Source organism: Caretta caretta, chromosome 6, assembly GCF_965140235.1.
Source record: "Caretta caretta isolate rCarCar2 chromosome 6, rCarCar1.hap1, whole genome shotgun sequence".
NCBI lineage: Eukaryota > Metazoa > Chordata > Testudines > Cheloniidae > Caretta > Caretta caretta.
In genome coordinates this window covers 48,351,668-48,377,583 of record NC_134211.1, presented here as the reverse complement: position 1 = coordinate 48,377,583, position 25,916 = coordinate 48,351,668, and the positions used below count along the sequence as shown (strand labels likewise).

At 40.8% G+C, this 25,916-nt stretch overlaps 1 protein-coding gene across 5 annotated transcripts in view; it reads right to left on the bottom strand.

Moving 5' to 3' along the window:
* The window catches only part of CTTN (cortactin), a 36,470-nt gene extending 12,678 nt beyond the window's left edge, over positions 1 to 23,792 (bottom strand). Inside the window, exons 1-10 of one of the 5 annotated variants that reach the window (XM_048855920.1) lie at positions 23,665 to 23,792; positions 17,695 to 17,778; positions 15,980 to 16,053; positions 13,475 to 13,604; positions 7,994 to 8,104; positions 7,215 to 7,269; positions 6,118 to 6,228; positions 5,060 to 5,170; positions 4,276 to 4,386; positions 933 to 988 (exon numbers count right to left, since the gene is read on the bottom strand). In XM_048855920.1, coding sequence (XP_048711877.1) covers positions 933 to 988; positions 4,276 to 4,386; positions 5,060 to 5,170; positions 6,118 to 6,228; positions 7,215 to 7,269; positions 7,994 to 8,104; positions 13,475 to 13,604; positions 15,980 to 16,053; positions 17,695 to 17,778 — 843 coding nt within the window. In that variant the 5' untranslated portion in view covers positions 23,665 to 23,792. Of the gene's footprint in view, positions 1 to 932; positions 989 to 2,913; positions 3,025 to 4,275; positions 4,387 to 5,059; positions 5,171 to 6,117; positions 6,229 to 7,214; positions 7,270 to 7,993; positions 8,105 to 13,474; positions 13,605 to 15,979; positions 16,054 to 17,694; positions 17,791 to 22,216; positions 22,236 to 23,664 lie in introns of those variants that run through there. The other 4 variants (XM_075129484.1, XM_075129485.1, XM_048855919.1 and 1 more) reach the window with 4 other exon arrangements.
* Positions 23,793 to 25,916: the final 2,124 nt, after the last annotated feature.

Below are 25,916 nucleotides of genomic sequence, written 5' to 3'. Positions count from 1 at the left end.
CAGTCTGTATAACAGAAAGGTTTCTACCAAGATAAAACATCCAGCCTAAAACATAAAAAATAACTAAAAGCAAACCCTAAACAGAGAGGTAGTTTTGAGATAGGTGTTTAAATCAAGCAATAAAAATAACTAAATAAATTAAAGAGTTCCCTCAGTTAAAGATTTCCTGATGTTTGGAATCATGGGTAAGACAATACACTGATAAAGTAGAAGAATTTGAAGCTTTGATACTTCTGTAAGTTAACAGATAGGTTTATTTAGTGTGGTAAGCAGGTCTGTATACAGACCTTCATCTTTTAAACTTGTGAAATAAAGCAGTATTTTTGAAAGTTTACATAAAAGACTAAAGTTAGAATTGTGGGTTCTGATGAAATTCTATCCGGGGTGTATTAGACAGAGCTACTTTTAGTTTGTGGAGTGGGTAAATGACTATTCAAACAGTTCGGTGTGCTACTTACTGCAGCAGGATGATGAAACATAGCAACATCCCTTTAAATTATAAATGGACAAATGAGGTAAACACAGAGGCAACTATTTTTAATTAGTTGAGAGGACATTCACAAGGTGTAAGATGAGGTACTGTCTGGTGGTTAGAAGAGAAGACTGGCCAGCTAGATTTCAGGGTTATATTTCTTAATTCTGCTCCTCTCTGAGTGGGAATTTCGCTATCACTTAAGTCCTGTGTTTTAATTTCCCCCCTGAATACAATGGCCTTTGTAAAATCACAATAATCACCAATAATCATCTTTGTAAAATGCTTTGAGATCCTCAGATGAAAGGCGTTATATACCATAAAGAATTGGAGAGGAGAATTCCCTAAGCAGGATACAAGTATAGAGATCAGAGCACTACAAATCCAGCCTCACTAACAATGGTGGAATTTTAAACCAGTCGCCAGACTACTGAATTCATGATCATTTCAAACAATTTACCTTATCCATTCGATCCTTTTGTACTCCATACTTTCCACCAAACCCTTTTGAATAATCTAAAAAACAGGACAAAGAGGTCACAGTAGGCAGGTTTAATCTTTTCCCTTTTTAAAGGTCTGTTAAATGCAAATGGCCATTTCAAAAAGCAGCTACATGCAGAATTCAAATACATGCAAATCAGTATATAAACATATCTATCTACAGAAGCCTCTTCATATACCAGCAGACAAGAAAGATGTCATGAGCTATGTGCATGCTTTTCACATTCTTTTAGTGAAAGTTAAGCTAATAATTGCTATGTTGACAGGAACCAAGAAAAAATAAGGGATGGCCCCTCACGGTGCACCACTTCTAGAGCACAGTCTTTCACAGTACTAACTGTTATTTCCTGTAGTATAGGTCATATTACCCAAGTTATTTTCCTTTGTTCAGAGTAGTGTGCTATCAAGTTTGCAGTAACACTTGTCAGGGCACAAGTGTCACTTAAATACTTTTTATTTGCATGGCATTCATTGAATTGATCAAGTAAAGACACACGGCTGCCAAATTCACGTTTTCTGCTATTTCAGTATTGATCCAAGGTTCATGCAAAATTAAGACAGGTGTTCCATGTATCTGCAATGGGAATGTGTCATGTAGTTCCCTTTTGCCTTATTTTAAAAATGAACAGTTACCATTTAAATGAAGAGTGCTCGAAGGTCTGTGCCTTGGAAAACTGACTTACAACTTCTTCCTTTGCTCCCATTCCCAAAATATAGGGTCCACTAATCAGTGACTTTGTGTGTGTATATTTGAACTCCTCCTAAAGCTATCCTAGACTTCAAATGTTTGGAACTAGATCACGACAGTACGTAAAATACTGGCTGCTGTTAGAAATAGCAGGCAAGCTATCTTCCTCTTTAGTGTGTATTGTCAATCAGAATAAATGCATGGCTTTATTAACCACCTTTATAAATTGCAATTATACTATTCTGATTTAGGGTTTCCAAAAGACTCTATACTATCAGACTTCTCTTTTAAGATGTCAGCAGAAAATAGAACTTGTAGTTCTTACCTGAATTATCTCACAATGAACAAAGGCAGCTTTATAACATGCTATACTTTACTACTACACCTCTACCCCGATAGAACGTGGTCCTCAGGAGCCAAAAAATCTTACCGTGTTATAGGTGAAACCGTGTTATATCGAACTTGCTTTGGCCTCGAGCATTTCCGTTATTAATAATCACTTCCCACCCCGACTGACCCCTCAGAACCCCTGACCCATCCAACCCCCCCACTCCTTGTCCCCTGACTGCCCCTTCTAGAGACCCCCCTGCCCCTAATCACCCCACCCCCTATCTAAGCCCCCCCGCTCCTTGTCCCCTGACTGCCCCCTCCCGAGATGCCCCCGTCCCTAATCACCCCTGGACCCCATCCCCAACCCAACCCCCCTGCTCCCTGTCCCCTGACTGCCCCCCCAAGACCCTCTGCCCCTTATTCAACCCCTTGGCCCCGGCCTGGCACCCTTAACACACCGCTCAGAGCAGCGTGTCGGTAGACATGCTGACACGCTGATCTGCCGGAGCACGCAGCCCCGCCCCCCCAGAGCGCTGCTTTGCCGCGTTATATCCAAATTCGTGTTATATTGGGGTAGATGTGTATTTCAACTAAGGCAAAGGGTTACATTTGGACTTTTAAGCTGGTGTGATTGAATGCTGGTGTAGAGCCATGAACTAAATATTGGAAATCTGCTTCTATTTTATTAGCTGCAGCATTTGGAATTTTATGAACCCATATCCTTAATATAGGATTGTTATGAGATCATGTTTAACATCTCATTTTAAGGAAATAGCCTGATGTTGCTAGATAACATGGGGATAGAAATTTAAGAGAATGTCTTCTTTAGATTACTTATGGCAAACATCAGTCTTTTTACATGACTATTTAAAGTCTGTGTTAGAAACGACTGCACTAGGAAAGTTACAACTGGAGACTGTGCCTTGTTGAGACTCATGCTTCACTAGTTTCTCCTTGTATTCAAACCCCACAGCAGATGGGTCCTGCCTCTCTGTTTGAACATGGAATTTCCCTCCAAAACCACTCTTATAATCTGAAAAAGCCACATGTAATAAGGGAGGGGAAAAAGGAACAGATAAGTTTAGTTAGAAACAATAAAAAAAACATAACCGTAAGCAGCAATTCTGATGAATCAGGAGTACTTTTAGAAGAATCTGAACACTCATTTTTAAGTGTATATTCAGAATGTGAACAATTCCACTTGGGATTAGGAAGAGGCCAGCTCCACTTAATATTAACAGGAATATAAGAGAGACAATTCCATGTTCTTAGCTGTATTTTGCAGCTCTTCCAATACTGCAGACAACACTTCTCTGCACAACTGTAAACATGCACTCGGATATTAAAATATGTTCATGATCAGATTGTGTGTGTATTCATAGGTACTCAAAAGAAAAATATAATATGTGAGGAGGACAATATTTAGGAGCAAATTAAGTTTATTTCATGGATACCATCACCATTTGTACTTTATAGCCCTGCTTTGAAAGGAATACAGATCAGGAGGAAAAAATCCCAAAGTTATTCCTATTTGGCACCGTCAGAAATAAGGAATATTCTTGCTACTGCTCTACAGGGAAAAAAAAATCTGTGTTCAGAACTGCTCCATTCACTGATAGCTGTTCTGGCACAGCCATTTTGATGTAAGGTGCTAAGATGAGGGCACAGATCATCCCTTCTCAAAGGAAATACCACAGGAAGTGGCAAAGGGAAAAGATGAGATCCCCTTTCAGCGTGGGAGCAGCACAGACTGATCCACTGTGGAAAAGACTATGGCTGCAGACCTTCCCATCTTCATGGAGGCCATGAAAATCTGGATGAGAAGGAAGGTCAGAATCACTGATGCTGAGTTTCTACCTCCTGCAGGTATGGGAGGGGAGACAGGGCAAGGAAGAGGAAAATAGTTTGAGTACAGTGAGCAGAATTTGTCCATGAATATGAACTGGCAGTTTACATAATATAGGAATCAATTCTGACAGGCTGGCTTCCAGAATTTCACTGAAAAAAAAATCAAGAATCCAAGCTAAGTGCAGATTCATAAGGCTATTTCAACATATCTCCCAGCACTCTGAGTCAATATTTTCAGTGGCACTCAATACCAGTCATGATTTGTTAAAGGGTTGTAAAGACATTCCACCAACTGCAACACAGTAACATTTCAAACATGGAGAAGCAACTACGATGTTACTATGAAACAGTTTTACCAGAGCTGCAGAGAAAATAAACTGTAACATGAACCAGAAGTGTGTTAATAGTGTAGTTAAGAAGTTTAACTCAAATATACCTTTCTGGGATTCGTGCAGTTGCACTTTCTCCTGATGATCCCAACCAAGTGCACATTTGTCCTGTCTGTCTGTCTGTACACCAAACTTGCCTCCAAATCCTTTCACATAATCTATGTACATAAAATTCCACAAGCCATTAGTGTGATTGTTACAGATAACATTTTGAACAAAATAGTGATATTATAGATGGGACTTTATCCCCTAGTATTTCATTAATGGTACTGAATTATTTTCATGGTCCATTTCCCCCTGCCAAGTCATCTCTTTAATGGGGGAAACAGCTATCCAAAAAACTAATGTAAGTCAGAAAGTGCAGAATAGCCCACCCGCACTATACTCTGATTTACCCTGTAGTGAGTGTCTCAACATTCACAGAATAGCTACATGGCAAGTAAGAAAAGGACAATTCTGATGCATGCAGCACACCATCTCTACACTACCAAAAAACATATTATGATATGGTTCTTTATCCAGATATCATTATTATTGCTGTTTATTAGTTACACAGGTCCCAGTCATGCAATCTGATCTGCATCTGAAGACCATCGTGTCCTATTGACGTCTGTGAAACTCCACATGCATATCAAAGTCCTCCCATATGGATCAGATTGCAAGATTGGGGATGGATTTTGCAATTACATACTTTCTAGTTTAAAAAAAGTCTCACTGGCAAGAATGCTGATATTTTACAAGTAGACCTCCCAGCTTTGAAATTCTCACCCTTACTTAAGAGTGTTAGACTCAACCCATGCAAACTTTTATGTAATAAAGTTTAATAAAAACCTTTCTGTGATTCATGTTTCTCTGTTTTGCCTTGATATTCAAAGCCAACTGCACTTTTGTCCACTTTGTCCTTGTCAACTCCATATTTACCACCAAAGCCTCTGGAATAATCTGGAGACAGAGTAAACACAGTTTTATTTACAAATGTACAGTAACAAGACACTATTAAGACAAGACTGCTTTAACCATAGCCACTTGTTTTAAATTATGTATTAGAAGAATACTGACATCCCTGGCTAATCTAGATCCAGGATATTAAGTCTTAAATTCTTCAGAACATATCACCTAACATTTTCCCCTTAAGCAGGGGAAAACAAAACAGCAGTGTAAAAGCTAGCCAAAGCACTGAACGATGTGAGTAACTTTAATCTTTCAAAGAGTTCAGTTATAACTAGGCATTGAAACAGTGAAATTACAATGGAATTCTAAGGATACATCAAGAGCAGTATGGTTGCCTTTTTTATTACTTCATGTGATAATGTGATGCAAATACATTATTTAGCACTGGTCAGAAAATGGGAAGATTTTGAGAAAAATAGGTGTCCCTTTGTTTGCTAAAAAATTTCAAAACTTTTTTTTTTAAACAAACAAACAAACAAACATTTTTTTTTTTTTAACCAGCTATAACAACACTATATTAACTCTAGAAATCTCTAAGTGTTACCTTCATATTAGTAAAATTTACATTTTAACTATCAGGTGATTTTGTTAGAAATACCTCACGGCTGTGTTTGAGCATTTAAGGGTTTAATATTAGATTGGTCAAAAAATTTCGAAGTTGCCAGAAGTTTTTTTTTTTTGCAAAAAGGTTGTTGATCAGCTCTGGTTACAATGTAATTGAAACTTGACCTCGCCTTGTGCTAGTTAAACTAAAGTATATGCTTTAAAGTTCTCCTTCAAGAAGAAAAAGTTTTCAATAACCTTTATGCTTATCTAGTGTACATAACGATACAAAAAAAAATCAATATTTACCAAAATGAAATAGTTTACAAGACCGTTCCTGGTAAATGCACCCGCATCACATCAAAAATAGAACAAAAACATGTATGTTGACTAACCTTTCTGAGATTCATGCTTCTCTGTTTTACCCTGGTAATCGAAGCCCACTGCACTCTTGTCTACTCTGTCGGCCTGCACTCCATATTTACCACCAAAACCACTTGAGTAATCTGAGTCCAGAGAACAAAGCACAATCAAACATATGAACTCACCATGTGTCATTGTCAATGTTGCAATGCAGAAATCCAGCATAATATCTCAGTTTCAAAATAGCTACTAGCCCACAAAATAAAATGTACAAACACAACAAGCAGAATTTAGCATAGTATTACGGCTCATGATGTCACATGTATGTGTCAGTGTTCCCTATTTGTAAATCTGGATGCTGTTAAAACTTCTGCCTAAAGTAATTTTGTGTTTAAATTAAGCTAGTGGAACCATTCATGGGTTCTGCTAGGGTTTAGTCTGCCCTTTCATTGATAGTTGTCCAAAACACAAGAACCATTTATTCCATTAATATTAACCATATTAAAATCCCCTCCCCACCAGCAAGAGATTAAATGTAAGCCTATACTCTTATTTTGATTTCTAGCATTTTTTTAAACATTAGTATGATCTTACTCCTCCACTTCCTGTCATGTAGGCAGGAGAGGGCTTGGGGTGAAGATCATCACTACAAGGAGAAGGAAGGGGCACAGAATAGCAAGGCTCTGCTATGGCCCATTCTCCACTAGCATATAGTCCTTGTGGGAACTGGCATAGGTTAAAGCTGCCGCTGGGGGTTTATCTTCACCAGGGACAGGTGGCTGAAATCTAGGGAGCAGTGGCCTCTCCAGGGAGCCCAGTCTAAAATATTTTGGGGGTGGGGAACAAAGGACAAGTCAGACCCTCGAAGACAAACAGAGTATTTCATTTTGTTAAGGCCAATCGAGTAGTTTTTGAGTCCACTTACTACAAGAGAGTAGTAAATCATTTTGGACACAGAATAACTGGATAGCTGACAATGCAGGTTGAGGCCCCATTGTGCTAGGCACCTTACAAACAGTGTTTCCTCAACAGTTTCATATACAAGCTATTGTAGTACAGTCTTACAACAAGCAGCTAATATTGATAAAAGTTATTTATTTACATACACACATTCACCTCAACACGTTACCTTTTTGAGAGGCATGCTTCTCTGTTTTCCCCTGGTATTCAAAACCCACAGCAGACTGTAGGAGAAATAATAGTTATAAGCATTTCTAAAAAAAAAAAAGTCCGACATTAGTAGCACAATAGTCTGCTTCAACAGAAAAATACTCAGCATAAAAGAAATCAGAGCTTAGTGATGCTCTAACCCTCTTGGTTCTGGAGCATAAGTGTCTGTTTAGATTTCTGGGCCAAAATCCTCAAAACATTAGAGAAGAACAGATCCATTAAGCTATCTTTCTCAGCCACTGCCAAAGCAGATTGTTCCCTGAAGTACATTAGGGTCTTGCCAGGTTTAGTGATTCAGTACAATGGAGCTTCCACCACTTTCAGTGGGAGGTTATTGTACCAGTCTTGGAAAGTTTCCCCACTTTGATAGTCAGCCTAGTGGTTCAGTTTGCTAGGCACCCCAAACCATGCTAAATTCCTTCACTACCTGGTGTTCATCTTTCAGTTCACATAAACTTATGTGCCTTGGCTAACTGGCAAGTTTTTAATCTTTTCCTTCAAATCGGGCCATCCTCCAACTTAATTGTGGGGGAAGAATTTTTGCTTCTTAAGAAAGTATTAATATCCATAATAACCAAAGCCAATTTACTGATATGCACAGAGTGCAGTGCTAAAAATGAGGGACAGCGATGTTTACACCTAGCAGTAGCAGTTTTTAGCGTGATAAAACCAATACCTTATATAAACTGATGAACGCAACTGCTGTAAGTAACTGCAATACTGTAGGAAATTACTTACCTGGTCAACTCTATCCATTTGTACTCCAAACTTGCCTCCAAAACCTCTTACTGAGTCCACTTGGGAGCAGTGTTTAGAAAGCTTAGATTGATATTCATGGCCAACAGCTGACTGAAAGAAGTTAGAAATCCAAAAATGGATTACTGCATTTAACAAAAATGGTAACACACTACACTTACTAAGTCTGAAAACAAAAGGTTTGAGAGTAGGCACCACCTAGAGGCCTGTTTATAATTTATGTGGCTCTTTAGACATGCAACTTGTCAACTTGTCAGCATTAGTAGCAGTTGCACAGTGAAAGCCATGCATGTTAAGGGTCCAATTCTGCAAAATACCCACGTAAAGATTTCTCATAGGAATAAGAATCTGTAGGATTGTGTCACCAAGTTGTCAATGTAGTCCTAGGAAAGAAAGTGATCAAAATCCCAGGAAAGAGTCTGGCAACACTGACTATATACTTGGTGTGTGTGTGTTTTTTTACTCAGGATTTATAAATTAAATTTATAAACTACAGAGATGGTAAAAGGAAAGATATTGAATCAAATCCTATTGCCATGATCCAAGGGAGGCCTCACTTCCAATAAAATACAAGGAGTGATAATGGTGTATGCAACTATCGACCATACACAGTAGAAAAATCATCACTACAAACTTAAACACAAGATACTTCTTGGACAAAAGAAACTTAGTAGAATTCTGCAAGTTTAAAGCAAAAGGCTAACATCAAAGGGTGCCTAGACTGAATGCAGCATTCACATCCACCAGACATTAAATTTATCATTGGATAGCAAGAAAATTATTCAAATATAGTGATGTGGTATTAAATAAAAAAAAAAAACAACAAGAATTCTCATAGCCTAAAAGCCTAAAATCATTAATTTAGGAAAACAGGAATGACAGTTCTGGAAGATAACACCATCCATTGATCCAAAAGATCTATGCAGATAGAAAATGTACTCTCTCATATACTATGTTAATTCTTGCTAAATGTCATTAGCTGCCTCAGATCACTAGTTTACTATTTGAGCCCCATGCAACTTGAACAACAAAATATGTTTCTAGGAACACTATGCTTATTTCACTTTATTCCACAATCACTTCATTACACTTTGGCAAGGAATTTTTTAAACAAAGAGAGAGAGAGAAAAGTAATCTGACTCTATTTACAAACAACACACAGTTATCACAAATTCCTGTCTTTGCAAGCAGACAATTTCAAACAGAGAACAGATATCTGCTAAAAGACTAATGGTAATCACTGAAGTAAAATCAAAATAATTTCCATTGCAGTAGAAAAGTAGGCAGCTAATTGTTGAAAGGTATTCGATTACTGGTGTAAACATTAAAACTAATATAATTGAAGTTGGTTCCCATGATCATTGGCACATTTCTGTTTTATGGTACAGAAAGCTAGAGTTATGGCTGTAAACAACTTCTGGCTAGGGCTATCGTTTCCATGAATATTTCAGTTAAGTATGCTACAGGAAGCTGCTAGACATTCTTTCTTTCCCAAAGTCTATATCAGAATAAAGAGATGACTCTTACCACTTCCCCACCATTTGCTTTTCAAGTTATCACTGTTATACAGTACAAAATGGCAAGTGACAGTACAAAGCACATTACATCTCTTATCAGTCAACAGCTTTTCCAAAGCCTGGTTTCATGACCATTTCACGGCTTAATGTTTTTTTCCCCCTCCCTTCTGTTCCAATCAGTCACTGGAACATGAGCCAGGCATAACATCTTAAAGTACAATTATGTCACACTGAATTACAAAGGAGCCGGGAGTAATCTTCAAATAAGACAAGATGGTATGAAATTACACACTGGAAAGTGCATCTTACTCTAGCTACTGATAAAGCTTCAAATTTGCACTAATATAGTACTAGTATAACCCCCAAACTCTGCACTCTGTGTCCAAACTGAATAATTTGGTCAGACACTGGAAAATGTGACAAGTGTGCCTATGCTGAGTGAGAGGGCTCTGCAATTATTAGTCCAATCTAATGGCTGGAGCTGCTGCCACAGCCCTTCCACAACTCCTCTCCACGAATGAAAAGTCTGCTGCACATGGCTCTGCCAAAGATTGAGGAGCTGAGTTCTGTGGCATAGATCTCTAGCTCTGGCTCACAGCATATTGTCCAATGCAGTGGAATGGCAATGGTTCCGCTGCATCAGGCCCCTCTGTACCCATGGATCTGTAGATGAGTGGAGGGAGGTAGAGAATTGGTTTTGATTCAAGTGAACATAACCTTATATCAGCAGAACCCTGGCAGCTATATAATACTTGTGCTTTAGTTTTTGATGGTTTTGAGAACAATCTGCACTGAACATTTGGCCATTGAGGAATGCTTATTTTTCATTCTCAGCCTACTGGGATACGCAAAAAATACTAAAAACCTTGATTCCCAAATCAGCATCTTTCTCTGCAGAATACAGTATTGCTTTAATATCTCTGGCAGACATATATGGAGTACACTGGAATTTTAAATTCAACTGACCATCCCTGATACAATAGGAAGATGTTAGGTGGAGTTCCATACTGGAATTCTCGAATATCTTATTAAATGAATCACCTGGGCTCAAAGTTCTACCATCTACTCTGTCCAGAGAAGCATTTGGGCAACTGGCCTGAAAATTGTATGGGAACATGTTATCACTGAAACACATATACATTTCTTAACACTTACCCAAGCTGCTTCCATGAGTCAAGATGACTGATAATACAATACAAAAATGAGACATGCACAGCCCATACCAGAATCCAATAGACTGCATTTTGCAATCAGCCTTGCTTTGGGAAGTTTGCTGCTGATTCAGAGAGCCACTAATAGGAGTGTCCCAAGTTGAAATCCTTGTGAAATGAGCAGTTCAGTACTGGCATAAAACATAAAACTGGACTCTTTTTTAAATGAGCACAAGGTCACCAGAAGCCTTGGCTAGCTAAGCAAAAGGTGAGTTTTGAAAATACCTCCAGTTGCAAAGAATTATATTCTCAAAACAGAGAGGTGAAGCTTTGCTGAACATAATATTCTGAAGCAATTGTCCACTTACAAAATGTGGAAATTATGAATCTGAATATAATAAAGATGTTGCCAAATTCTGCATGTCAACTCTGATTTATATGTAGGTTAGATACTTCTTTATAATTCTGACCAACCCAGTATGTCTCTTTCGTGTAGCTTGTTGATAACGTGTGGTGGCCAGTTTTCAGTGACATTAATGACTTTTTTAAGGGGATGGAAAAAAAAATGTTCAAAGCAGTGTAGATAATTTATTCACACATCTTTCAATAACTTTGTGGAAGATCGGTGGCTAAATCCCACAGCACTGTTTTAAAAGTCTTAAACTGTATGTTTAGCCAGATGTTTTTCTTCCTGCTTTATCAAATTCAAATAATTAAATCTGTACACTGTTTTATCTTCTTCCATGGCACCACATCAGAATGGAAAGCGTCTCTTCCTATTTCATAACTAAACACCAAGTGTTAAGTACTCAAAGATGTATCTCTGTATATTTAAAATATTCAAAAGATTGATTTAAAAAAAACCTAGCTCCCCTGGAAACCCGTGGTGAAGCAGTACTCTGGTAGATTTTAATTAATCCTGGAGCTCTGACCCATGCAGTTATGCAAGTGATCAGTTAGGTCCACATCAAACTTATGACACTTAGACTTCAGGGCAAAATCCTGGCCCACTGAAGTCAATGGTTAAGCTCCCATTGAGTTAAAAGGAAACAGGATTTCGCCTGCAGTGAAGAGCTAGGTAGATGCTCTTGGAAAGGACTGATCTTTTAAAGGATAAATAATTGTATGGTATTGTGGTATCATTTTAAAGATCCGTTTGTACCATCATGAGTACTGATGGGGCAGACATCCAGACAGTTAAAATTTTGTTCTTTTACAGAAAGTTAGGTGTTACAAATACAGCACTATCTGCAATATTTGTTATTAACTCCGTTCCCCCCCACCCCATCCACTTAGAAGCAGTCTTAGCATTTGTTTATTTAATGCATTCAGTGAGAATCCTAAATGGATGAGGGGAGGCATAAGTAGCCAGCATGAGAGAGCTTGGAGTCCACAAGGTAGACTTAATAACTTAATCCAATAATTCTCTTACCCCAGTTCTGCACTGATTTGTGTTAGCCTGTTTTAAGGGTACAGAGGGTTATATAGCAAATTTCTGTGAAACAATAGGGCCCTGCCTACAAACAAACCAAAATCTGTTGGATATGATTAACAGGTAATGGAGTATCTTGGAAGCCATCTTGCTAGGTACCCACAAAGTTAATTAAGCAAGAAACTAAAATGTAATCTTATTTAGGCCTCAATATTTTAGCTCTAATTTTCTTATCGTGCAGTACTGTGCTGCAATGATATTACAAGCTGGATAACTAATGGGGGCAGATGAGCAACTAGAACAACTTCTAGTCAGCATCTTTTAATGTTAATACCATCAGTAAGCATGCAGTTATTTTAAAAAAAAACCTAAGGATCATTAATATTTATACTTTGCACTGACGTTGACAGTGGTTTTAAACATTGACTCAATAGTTTATATTTCAAAGATGATAGTTGCAATCTGCCTAAAATACAAAGCCATTTTCTGGGTATCTGGGTTACTTCTCGCTGCTCATTTTTTCATACTTTTTTGAAGTGAGCGCTAGCTTCTAATTCAAGAAAATATAAATACATATATTTATTCATTCATCCTTAGGCAGTCGCAAGTACACAAAGAATTGATGCAGCAAATGAAATGGAAAATGGATTTATGCATATCTAGGTGCTTTCTTAATTTAGAAGAGTATCTTTAGAAACCTACACATTTACAGGAGGAGAAAGACCACAGGGCTATGATTTTTTGTTTATTGCCTGTGATCGGTCCATGATTTTTACTAAAATTACCCATGACTAAATCTTAGCCTTACTAATGAGCACATGACATGAGCAAGCAGACCAGGTCTAAAAATCACAAGACCAGGAAGAGGTGTGGAGCACCAATACATCAGTTCTCAAAAAGGCTTCCCTTTGTTACTCACAGATGACCCATTAACTCCCTTGAGTAAAATGAGACACAGGACCTGATCACACAGAGCCTAGATCTACAGAAAGGTTTTACAAGTATAATTAGCGTTAGTGGAGTGATAATTTTGCTGACAGTTACATCAGCAAAAGCCCTAGAGCAGACACAGTTATACCAGAATAAAGATGGTTTATACTGTCATAAGTTATTTTGATTCCCAAACTGGAATAATCTATAGCAGTATGAACACTTTTATACAGATATAACTGCAAATATACTAGAGAGTTTGCAACTTTTACTGTACTGATATAATTAAATCAGCAAAACTTTTATATAGACACACCTAATTCACAAAAATAATCCCATCCCACTGACTACAATGGTATTTACTTAGGTGAGTAAGGCTTGCATTATCAGACCCATCCGCAATACATCTCCTGAGAAGATATTTTACACTTACTTTATCCATACGGTCTTGTTCCACACCAAACTTCCCTCCATAGCCACGGGAAGCTTTTGGTCCTGTTTCAAGCTCTTTCTCCTTGAGGCTCTGGTGTTCTTGGAACACATTCTCTCTCAGTTGGTGAATGCTTTAAAACAGAGAATCTGGTAGTTATATAATAAATTTTATAGACATGGTTAACGTTAAGACTTCCTCAGAGACAAGACTTTCTACTTGATGTGCTAATTTTGCACCCAAAAACCTGATCTTAACTTTAGGATTAGAAGATAAATGCTGGTAAGTGTACAATATGTATTTAATTATTATTTTTTTTTAACCCTTCAGTACACCAAGCACTTCAAGTCTGGTTTTAAGAACTTTGACATTCATTTCATTGTGAAATCTGTTTTTAAAAACCAAAAAAATCCAGAACCCTTCATTTTAAGATCTACCATCCTGCATTGGGGCTATAACAGGGAAGAGTAGTTTGCTATTTGATATTAATCCTGAAAAGTTGATTACCTAGTTACCAAATATGATTTTTTTTTTGTTTACCCTAATTAGGTATTTATATGACCCTCATCACTGTACCATTCTCTCTTCCCCTCCTCACCCCTTTCTTGTTAGTTCTCCCCTAGTGTGGGGGTTTTTTTGAGGGGGGAGAGAGGGGGGGAAAAAAAGACTGTAAGCTTTTCATGGCAGGGACCATCTCTTCCAGTGCATTTGTACAATACCTACTGCAATGGGGTCCTAATTCCAGTTGAGGCTTTTGGACATTAATATAAAACAAGGAGGAGCTGAAAATAGGTTGATTTCCTTTCCCTTCCGCCAAGCTCTCTCTCTGGAAACAGAAAAAGAGGCTGGATGTAGAGGGAAAACCAATGATCTGTGCTTGACACTTCTCACATGAGTTTAAAGCTGCCTAAAGCATAACTGCTGTATATTTAGCCTGTAAATATCAGCAATGTACTCCAGAGAGTAAAACTGATCCCTCAAGTACACAAGAATTGCTGTACTGGGTCAGACCAACAGTCCATCTAGCCCTGTATCCAGTCTTCCAACAGTGGCTAGTGCCAGATGCTTCAAAGGGAATGAACAGAACAGGGCAATTATCAAGTGATCCATCCCCTGTTGTCCACTCCCGGTTTTAGTCAGTTAGAGGCTTAGGACACCCAGACCATGAGGTTGCATCGCTTATCATCTTAGCTAATAGTTATAGTTCTGGCCTTCACAACATCCCAGCAATGAGTTCCCCAAGCTGACTGTGCATTTTATGAAGGTGTATTTCCTTTTGTTTCTCTTAAACCTGCTGCCTATTAATTTGAGTGACCTCTGATTCTTGTGTTATGTGAAGGGGAAACAACACTTCCTTATTCACTTTCTCCACACCAGTCACGATTGTAGAGACCCCTGTCATAGTGTCCCCTCCTTCGTCATCTCTTTTCCAAGCTGAATGGTCCCAATCTTTTTATTCTCTCCTCACATGGAAGCTGTTCCATACCCCACTTTTGTTGTCCTTCTCTGTACCTTTTCCAATTCCAGTTTTTTGAGAAGAGGCAACCAGAACTGTACGCAGCATTCAAAGTGTGGGCATAGCATGTATTTATATAGTGGCATTATGATATTTTCTGTCTTACGATCTATCCCTTTCCTAATGGTTCCAAACGTTGTTAGCTTTTTTCACTACTGCTGCACATTGAGCAGATGTTTTCTGCTCAAAGTAGGCCATTTAACTATTAAAAATAATTCCCTATTTTCAGCATTTGTGACCTTTTACTCCTTCAGCAAACAATGGGCACCCACATACTGCAGTGACTAGTGCCCTATGAATATGTAAGATAGAAGGAAGAGCTAGAACACTCTTTAGCTTTCAAAAGCAGAAGTCAGTTTTGAGACTAAAATTTCAAGTATGCCTTGTTAAGAAGTACGAGATTGAGAATTTGGTTGTAAAGGCACCTTACCATTTAAACAAGCTCGTGAGCTGATGGTCCATTGTGACACATGCATTTTCCTTTCAGATAGAGGCTAAAATATTGTTACAATATATTTTGGCATGCCAGAATTTTTAGAAGTTAGGATGACAATTTTTTAAGCCAATTCTAGGAATATAGGGCCTAAATCTATCCCCAGGAAATGGAGCTATGCCTCAAAAATGTCCATGTCATATGGTGATATACATCTTTTCACCTGAGCACCCGTGTGTAATTGTGAATATTACAAAGAGCAATTGTACAACCTATAGCCAGAAAGCAAGACTTTTTAGGTGCCTGCAGTCACAAAGGAGGCAAGAAGAATCATGTTTACAGTGAAGAAAACACTATAACATCAATTCTTATCTTATTTTACAACTAGAGATGCTGGGAGCCATAAAGGACTAGCAACTTTGGAAAGGATTTGTGTAACCAATGCTCTATAGAGAGCCTCTTGTATTTTATCCATCAGGATGTAAGTTACTAAGGATCTGAACTTATCAAAAATTGCCTACATTAACAGTCACAAAGGAATCAAGAAGAGCTAGTTTACTTGATGTGTTCTTGATGTCCAGATCCTTGCACAGTTTTAGCACCCCAGCGCTGTTCTTTCTCACTCACATCATTCTGTCAAAGACATGTAAAATAAGTAAAAAACTATTAGACTTTAACCCAAGATTTCAGAGTTTCAGCACTTTGAAGGCCTTAAGGCTCTCTCATGCCACTGAAACAAGAAAGATTAGTTAACAACCTCATTGCCACATTCACCTGTTTCTACTACAACCACCTCCCTGTCTTTTCTGTCATCGCCAATGAATAGAACACACTCCCAGTTCAAAATCATTACAAAGTCTTCATTTAAACCCTTCTCTTTTTCCTTCAGTGCCCACCTAAATAAAGCAATTTAATCAATCACACGCACACAAAAGGAAACTACTTATTTTCTCATACAGGCTGCCAAATATTTCCCATCTACTCTTCATATCTTGCTTAGATATAGCTCTTCAGAGCAGGAACTATCTTCATCATATAGCATCGTTAGTGCTTAAATAATAAAGTTTGAGAACCATACAGTAACTCCTCACTTAAAGTTGTCCTGGTTAACATTGTTTTGCTGCTGATCAATTAGAGAGCATGCTTGTTTAAAGTTGTGCAATGCTCCCTTATAACGTTGTTTGGCAGCCGCCTGCTTTGTCCACTGCTTGCAGAAAGAGCAGCCTGTTGGAGCTAGCTAGTGGGGGCTTGGAACCAGGGTGGACCAGCAGCCTCCCTGTCAGCTCCCTGCTCCCCTAAGTTCCCTGTGTGGCAGCCGTCTCAACTTCCGCAGCCCCGTACCTCCCCATACTGTCATGTGCTGCTCCTGCCCTCTGCCTTGGAGCTGCTCCCTGGAGTCTCCTGCTTGCTGGGGGGGGGGGGTGGGGGGGCGCTACTGTTCCCCCCCTGTTCCTGCACCCTGCTTACCCCATCTCCATAGAGCAGGGCGGGAACAACAGTGCTCAGGACATGGAGCTTGTAGGCAGCAGCTGCTGTCTCAACTTCCTGATCTAGTTTAAAAGGGAATGTACTTAGAGTGGGGTCAGAGTACTTAAAAGGGGCAATGTGCATCTCTCCCTCTCTCACACAGGGTGTGTGTCTCTATCTGCCATGCTGTCTCCCCTCCCTCCATCTGTGCTGCCTTTTAGAGTATGAGGCTACATTAACAACAATGTGTTAACCCTTGAGGGCTCAGCCAAGTGCTAGTTCATCATTTACCAGTAAGGCATTCCCTGTAAGAAATATCCCACCCTCTTCCATCCTCTGACTTCACCATCTCAACCAAGCTTAGGGTGACCAGATGAAATGGACAAAATATCGGGACACATGGGGGAAGCAAAAAATAAATAAATAAATAAATAAATAAATAAATAAAAGCGGCCGGAGCAGAGTTGCCGAACCAAAAAAAATAAAAAAAAGCAGCTGGAGTGTCCAAAGCCGCAACATCGGGCCGTGGGACAAAGAACTAAAAATCGGGACGTCTGGTCACCCTAACCAAGCGTCACAATCATCATTGCTGTGTACAGTATTAAATTGTTTGTTTAAAACTTATACTGTGTATACATATATATAATATAGTCTTTTGTCTGGTGAAAATTTTTTCCCTGGAACCTAAACCCAGCTCCTCCCTTTACATTAATTCTTATGGGGAAACTGGATTCGCTTTACATCATTTCGCTTAAAGTCACATTTTTCAGGAACATAACTACAATGTTAAGCGAGGAGTTACTGTACCTCAAAATCAGGATCTGTCTCCCAGTCGTCAGCTCCATCACTCTGGTTGACTGAAATGGCATGACCTGCAGTAGCCTTCCACATCTGAAACACCATCAAATGAAGTACTGTCACACTGGAGTTGCACTTAAATTCATTTCACATTATGACTGGGTTGATTAAGGACTAGTCCAATATTCCGAATATACTAGAGAAGTAAATTGTTTAACTAAACAACATTCGTAATATTGGCAGTTACAGCAGATGTGGTTACTAATAGTATCAGTTGTCCAGTTGCATTTGCAAACCAGACTGATAGCTCCCTGTGGTTTTTCTATTGGCATTAAAAAAAGGCCAGAAATAATAACTGGCATTCTTTCAAAGAGAATGAGGAAGTTTCTTCTGGTAAGAGTCAAAATGTGTGGGCTTACTTCATTTATTAGTAACATGTGATAAACCACTGATGAGCTCTGTTCAAATGGGTCTTCTCATTAAAGTTTGCTTCACAAAAAGCTATTAACACTCAGATATGTGTACTTATGTCTTAAAAGTAATATTTTTTCTAGCCTTTAGTAATGATGAGCACAGCAATTGCTAAATGCTATATTCTGTAGGTTCCTTTCAGGTTTTACATTAATGAGATTCAGATATCAAGTATTATGAAAACAATCTGAACAATTTAAAATGTTTTAGATTTAGAAGGCATTTGTCCACTTGCAGGCAATAGCAGTACACATACTACATTTTTAAAGATATTCATTGATTAAAAATATGTACACATATTATTACTCTGTTTGCATAATGTTTCAGTATAAAGCAGAAGGAAAAAATCCCCTTAAGTCCGCCGCAGCTCCCTACAGCTGCTCGCATGGCTCTCCCCAACTCGGCTCCGGCCAGGGATGGGGAACGGCTCGGAACCGCAGCCTGGCCACGGTAAGAGCTGGGCGGGCAGCTGTGGGGAGCCGCTACCTGCCCTGGGCAACTCCACAGGTCTGCCCACTCCCCCCTGCCGGACCAGCATGGAGCCCAGCCAGGGAGCTGTGGCAGACCCTCCACCTGCCCACGATGAGAGCAGCCCCAGCCGTGTCCCCGCCCCCAAGGTTCTCCGCCCGGCTGAGGGCACGTGGAGTGTCTGCGACTCTGTGTGGGTGCCCCACAGCTGCCCACGAGGCTCTCCCCAACCGGGCTCCTGTAGGGAGGATGCCTTGGAGCCTCAGCCCGGACCCCAGCGTAGAGCCCTGCAAATCCACGGATGCGGATATCCGCAAAAATTATCTGTGGATCGGATGTGCATACACATTTGTGTATCCATATAGGGCTCTAGACAGAGCTACCAACCACCTCTCCAGGAGATGCAGTATCTAGGCATAGGTAGTATCTTCACTAAGCACTACAGTGGTGCAGCTGCACCACTGCAGCACTGTAAATATAGACCAGCCCTGAGGTAGAAAACTATGGAGTAATCTCCAGGGAGGCCTTAAAAAGAATAGGAGCAGAGAAGACAAAAAGGCATGATAACCTTATATACCTCCCCATCTCCAGTTTCTATAAAAATTAAGGACAAACAATAGTTAAACCACTCACTCTCTAAAATTCAATATTTTCAAGTTTTTTTAATTTAAATACTAGGTTTTCTGCATTTATGCCCTTATCTTTAGTATATTCTCCCATTCAACTTTGTGCCTTTTTCCGTGCCACCCCATATACCAGAAATTCCCTCCCGTCTAAAATCTGCCAGTCTTCATTCAAAACAACTCTTTTAGCCACACACATTTTTGAGTCTCAACCATTTTAACACTGAACCTCCACTTGGTGTTTGTGTTGGACTGCACTGTCTGATGTTGTTTGATTGGAAGTGCCTTAGGACAGGGAACATAATTGCTTCTGTTCTGCTAGAAAGACTGAGGCTTGGTCTATACTACAAACTTATGTTGGATTTTCCTACACCCCTGAGTGATGTAGTTACATTGACCTAACCCCAAGTGTAAACAGTGCTATGTCGACAGGAGGGCTTCTGCAGTGCCAGCTATATATATATATATATATATATTTATTTTAATATATACATAAATGTTCCAAGTATGTGCTTTTACATGCGATTACACTATACTTCCATTTCTGTCAGTCACTTAGGGAGGGATCCAAAAAAGTATTTTGATGCCTAAACCCCAGACTCAAACACCTATGTCCATGCAATCCACAAAACTCCCACCGAACTGTATAGGCACCTAAACTTACTTGATGCCTATATTTCTGCCTCAGGCAGCAGCACACAACCTCTAGGCATCTGGTCACCTATCTTCCACCTAACCCCTAGGCCAATTCATGAACCGGGGAAGACAGGCCACCTAAGCTGTGTGCAAGTGCCCACTACAACAGGTGTGTCCAGAGGGAGCCTGCCAGATTGGGTCCCATTCAAAATTGAGTAGAACCTTATAACTTTTAGTCCACTGGTTAGAGCACTCCCCTGGGATGTGGGAGACCCAGGTTCAATTCTCCTTTTGCTAACAGAGCAGGAGAAAGTATTTGAACAGGTGTCTCCTACCTCTCAGGAACATGTGCTAGCCACTGAACTATGTAGGGGTCCCTCAGTCTCTCATGATGATTGTTCTCATTGAGCTAGGGAGAAAGAATACAAGTAACACTGTAGTCCAGTGGTTAGGGTGCTCATCTGGGAGGTGGGAGACTCTGGATCCAAATCCCATGCTCCAACCACTCTTTCATTATTTATCCACAGTGGAACTGCTTCAACAGAACAGAGGGAGCCCCTGGTTCAAATTCTCCCCCCCTCTCTGGAGGGAAGGGGGGGACAGGAAATGAACCTGGATCTCCAACATCCAAGATGAGTGCTCTAATCACTAGGCTAAGAATTAAAAGATCAGCACCACACCACTTCCTCCTCAAGCCATTTTGCTGGAAGAGAGGCAGGTGCCTAACTCATTCTCCACAAGAAACACCTTAGACACCTAAGCCATCTGACTCCAGGTGGTGGTATCCATTCATGGATTGTCATGTACAGGTAGGCCGCTCCCTGCAGCCTGGACTTAGGTACTTACCTCTGTGAGAAGTGTGGGGCTTAGCACTGACCCTTCTGGTCAGCATTTCCCATTGGCTGTCTTAGGCAGCTCCCCAACAAATAAGCTGGCTTTTGTGAATTACATGGCTATTCAGTGTTTACACTGCAGCCTACAAGTTACAAGATAATTCAATCAATTCTGAGTTTAGCAATATTCAAGCCTAACTCTGAATGTATTTGTTTCCTCCTCAACCTTGTTAAAAGTGGTAGTCAAGAAAGACTGGAAGCTGAAGGACTTTTTATAAACAGTATTTTAAAAAATCCTGGTCCAAGACCATACTATAACAAATGTCCATCCTCTCCCCCCTCTGTCCCCCAACCAGAGTTCTGTTAGGGTAACTATAAAGATATAGCAATAATAATTAAAATCAGATACATTTTCTCATTTTCTACTAGGCATAATTTGCAGCCCCACCATAATAGGTTTCCTCAGTAGTTGCTGTATCTGTATCTGGCAGATCTCTTTCCAACTAGACTACAGAGAAACATGATCCATACTGTATCCAGGAGTCACTGACTCATGTGGTCAAATTTCTGGAAAAAGGGAACTGCAGTTCAAAACACACAGAGGCTAAATATATGCTTTTGATTTATCAGGCCATTTCTGTCCTTTATTATGTTGACGAATCAGCAGCCACAGAGTTTTCCACAGAGCATATTTGGAAGTAGAGGAATTCAAGCTCCCTTCTCCCACAACGGGCTAAGAACAGGTTCCCTGAACGAGAGGGAGGTGCCAGTCAATTAACTTGGTCAGCAATGCTATATCTAGAAGTGCTTGTTGGAGTCAAAATAATGGATGGGTACCTGTCACAGTGAAAGGGCTAACTGCACCTCTTTTCCTTTTGTGATCTCTCAGAGTGTACCCATTCAGATGTTAGGCAAAGGCAGGAGGCCTATCTCAAGAGGAATTTTGCAATTCTCCCACACCTCTCTGGGAACTGAGGCCTGGGTATCCACCATTATTAACCTGCAGGCCCAACTGAGTGCAGGCACCTTTGGAAGCCTGTGACCAGTGATCACACCGCTTTCTTCAAAACAGACCAAAGCATTAGAAGAAAAATGGGATTTTAAAATGGCAATAGATGCACATCCAGCTTACCACCCTCCTAGAACCTAGAAAGGTATAAAGTCTCCAGACACAGCCAGGGGCAGTTGTGTGTCTTGGTCTGGTTCCCCTGAACAGTTTAACTACTGGCCCTCTCTTGAGAAAGGGTCCCTTTTCAATCCTGTCAGAGCTTCTTTGTTCTGATTGGTGTTCCCAATCCATCTGGTCAAAACCAGTTTCGTAGGTTGGAGGAAACAAAAATAATCAAAGCTAGCAGTTTTGGCACAGTCCCTTCTGTTTGCTGAGAAGAGCCTACCTTCATTCAATATTCTACCTACCTATTTCTTCAGACAGCTCTTTACTGAGTTAACCCAATATAGTCACACAGTAAGCATCCCAATAACAAGATCAACATACAATACCTATGAATATTACTGAGTAGCTCCAAATCCATCACAGTACCCAATTGTGGAAGTCCTACTGGAAAGCACCAAGAAAGCCAATGAAAAAGAAGTGTATTGCACTAATTATTTACCGTCTCACTCAGAATATAACCAGTTTTCTACTCCGGATAGACACTGAAAGACTGTCAGGCCTGCAGGGCTATCAAGCTTTGACAGTTTGAATGAATGAGATTGTCACACACAGAAATAACCTGTGAGTGAGACACATGAAGAATCTTTCATCACCAGAGGCCATGTTAAAAACCAGACTTAAAATTAATCCCAGATGACAGGTTTCAGAGTAGCAGCTGTAAATTTGTTAGTCTCTAAGGTGCCACAAGTCCTCCTTTTCTTTTTTCCAAGATGACAGTGACTCCTTCCAAAGGAAAACGAATTAGGAGTCAGCTGCGCCTAATGATGCTTTGTTCCTCATTTGTCTGATTACAGAAAGACACCCCATTCCCTCCTGAAGTCTTATACAGAGACAGCTGCTGTAGGCCCTGGAATCAGTCACACCCATCTGCATTTAATCACAGATTCAGTAGGGGATGACTGGCTTTTAGACAGTAACATGGACAGCTACCACAAGCCTCCCAGGCACAGAGTGGAAACCTTGCCCCCAATCTCAAACGGGTAAACCTAGGGAAAGAATGAAGAGCTCTGCTGCACCCACCCAGTATCCCAGAGAAATCCACTTCCTCATCTCAGAAAGAGAGACCCAGGGAAAAGCTCAAACTGCCTAGTTCACACACATACCAACCCCCCCCCCCCACACACACACACACTCACTCGCATGTCCCAGGGAGAGGGGGGGACTAGCTGAAGGCCATGGTTAAACAGCCACAGTTCAGGAGGACGGGATAAGGGGGGGAGAGAGAAAACAAAGAAAGTTAGTCATGTAGCTGCACAGGGCGTATCAGGGGGGAGTGCTGCAGACCAAATCATTAACACCTTTCTGGGGCAGACAGTACCCTGCCCCCGCCCTAAGCCTCCCCCGCTCAGACCGCAACACAGAGCCGGAGCTCCGTCATCAAACCGTGCTGCTCAGCTGGGGGGTTAGCCCGTAAGAGAAAGTTCAGCTCCGCCGCAGCCTCCTCTAACCCCACCACCTTCAGCAGCCACACTCGTCCAGCCCCACCCCCCAACTCAAGCCAGGGCGGGCCCAAGACTCGCTCCCGCTCGCTTTACTGGGGCTAAAAGGGAGAGATGTGGTGAACCAACCCCGGGTCGGTTGTTCCCCGCCCCTCAAAAAGACGGTGGGTGGCCTGACTTCCTTTTGACACCCACCGCTTTGAAGAGCAAAACAACTGGCACAGAGATGAAGGCGGCCGCAGCGTCCCCCGGGGGAAAGGGGAGAATACGGAAAAGCAAATGTCTCCTCCTCATCCCCAGCTTTTTGCCCCGGGGATTGCGCTCATGCCACTTACTTTGTTCCCAGCTCACTTCCCGACTGCACAGCTTCTGCAGCTGCTGCTTCCTAGCTCGGCTGCTGTTGCAATTTCCGTTTCTCCCAGACTCCCATTTCCTGTTCTTCCATCGCACGTCAGGAGGTGGGATATGGCTGCCCAAGCTCCAGGGCTGCTGGGGTTCCGCCTGCGGCCCGAGCCGCGCTGCCCGAGCGCCCCTGTCGGCTTGCCCCCCGGATCCCTTTGTCTACGCAAGACTCGTTGCTTCTGGGCTCGGAGCTGCTCCCTAGACCGCACTCCGGGAGACCCACCGTCTCCATTGCGCTTCCCACTCTCTCTGCACCTCCGGCAGCTTTCCAGAGCCCATTATCCATGCATCCTCTGGTGCTGCGCCTTCCTGCTGCTGCTCTGCAGAGCTCATTTCAACATTATTTTTATTGCTTATTTCAACGAGTCAGGCTTGTCAAACTGGGAGAACCTGAATGAGCCACATGAAAGTACTAGTCTCGAAGGATTGCAAATTCCGGGGGAGCGCTAAGATACATACTGTGGCGATGAGACCTATGGAAAACACGAACATCGAGACGCCTATTAAACGGCTATAAAATACAATAAAATAAGCAAAAAGTGGGGACTTTTTTGCCAAAGGATAAAACGTGATAACTCTACAGAGTATCGCCCCCACCCCATTGCAACAACATTGGTTAGCGTGAATTTAACCGAACAAAGGACCCAATGAAATAAAAAAGTTACCTTGAGGCAGGGATGTTATAATTTGAATAAGGGGCATTAAATATGGATAATCTAAATGTCTCATTAAAAACACTTTATTCCAATTTTAAACCTTGCTTTATAGAGGACCGGTACTGGAAAATAACGGATTGATAGACTTTTTTTTTTTTTTTTTTTTTTCGCTGCTTCTTCCCTGGAGAGAAGGTGGGTTAGTTTTTGGGGAGGACGGTAGGTACTTTAGTACTTTCAAACGTCACATCCTGTCCTTACTGATTTTGTGGAAGGACTTGTTGGAGAGCTCTGATGTATATGGTTTTTCATCTCTTTAATAAAGATTCAGCAAGCACTACAATTAAAATCCCCTCTTCCGTCTCCCTTCCCGGACATGTCAATTGGCCATTTGAATTAAATAAATGCTACTGGTTTAAAGTCTGAGTAAAAATTGCTCAACCTCAATTGATATGGTGATTTTACTTGCTTGATGTGGTTATGTAGTCATGCTATAGTTCATAGTCCCAGAAAAAACAGGAGGCAGACAGGAACTGAATTTGTAATGTAAAACACATCCCTCCTGCCAAATAATAAAGAGAAAAGTCTCTCTTTCCAAATGAACTAGACTTGCAAATCTGAGTGCTACATGAATCTATCAATACAATATTTGAAAATGAATTTCAATTACATGGGTGGTTAAAAAGAAAAAAGGTTATTTGAAGTGCTTTCTATGGACTTCCATCCAGCCCAGTATCCTGGAGGTCAAGGTAAGGTTTGACAAAGTCCTGCCTGGGATGATTTAGTTGGGGACTGGTCCTGCTTTGAGCAGGGGGTTGGACTAGATGGCCTCCTGAGGTCCCTTCCAACCCTGATATTCTATGATTCTTGTCTACCGACAGTGGCCAATGCCAGGTGCCCCAGAGGGAGTGAACCAAACAGGTAATGATTTTCCTCCTGCCATCCATCTCCACCCTCTAACACAGGTTTGGGCCACCATTCCTTACCTATCCTGGCTAATAGCCATTAATGGACTTAGCCTCCATGAATTTATCCAGTTCTCTTTTAAACCCCGTTATATTCCTAACTTTCACAACCTCCTCAGGCAAGGAGTTCCACTGGTTGACTGTGCGCTGTGTGAAGAACTTCCTTTTATTTGTTTTAAACCTACTGCCCATTAATTTCATTTGGTGGCCCCCTAGTTCTTATATAATGGGAACAAGTAAATAACTTTTCCTTATTCACTTTCTCCACACCACTCATGATTTTATATCCCTCTGTCATAGCCCCACCTTAGTCTCCACTTTTTCAAGCTGAAAAGTCCTAGCCTCTTTAATCTCTCCTCCTATGGGACCCGTTCCAAACCCCTAATCATTTTAGTTGCCCTTTTCTGAACCTTTTCTAATGCCAGTATATCTTTTTTGAGATAAGGGGACCATATCTGTACGCAGTATTCAAGATGTGGGCATACCATAGATTTATATAAGGGCAAGAAGATATTCTCTGTCTTATTCTCTATCCCTTTTTTAATGATTCCTAACATCCCGTTTGCT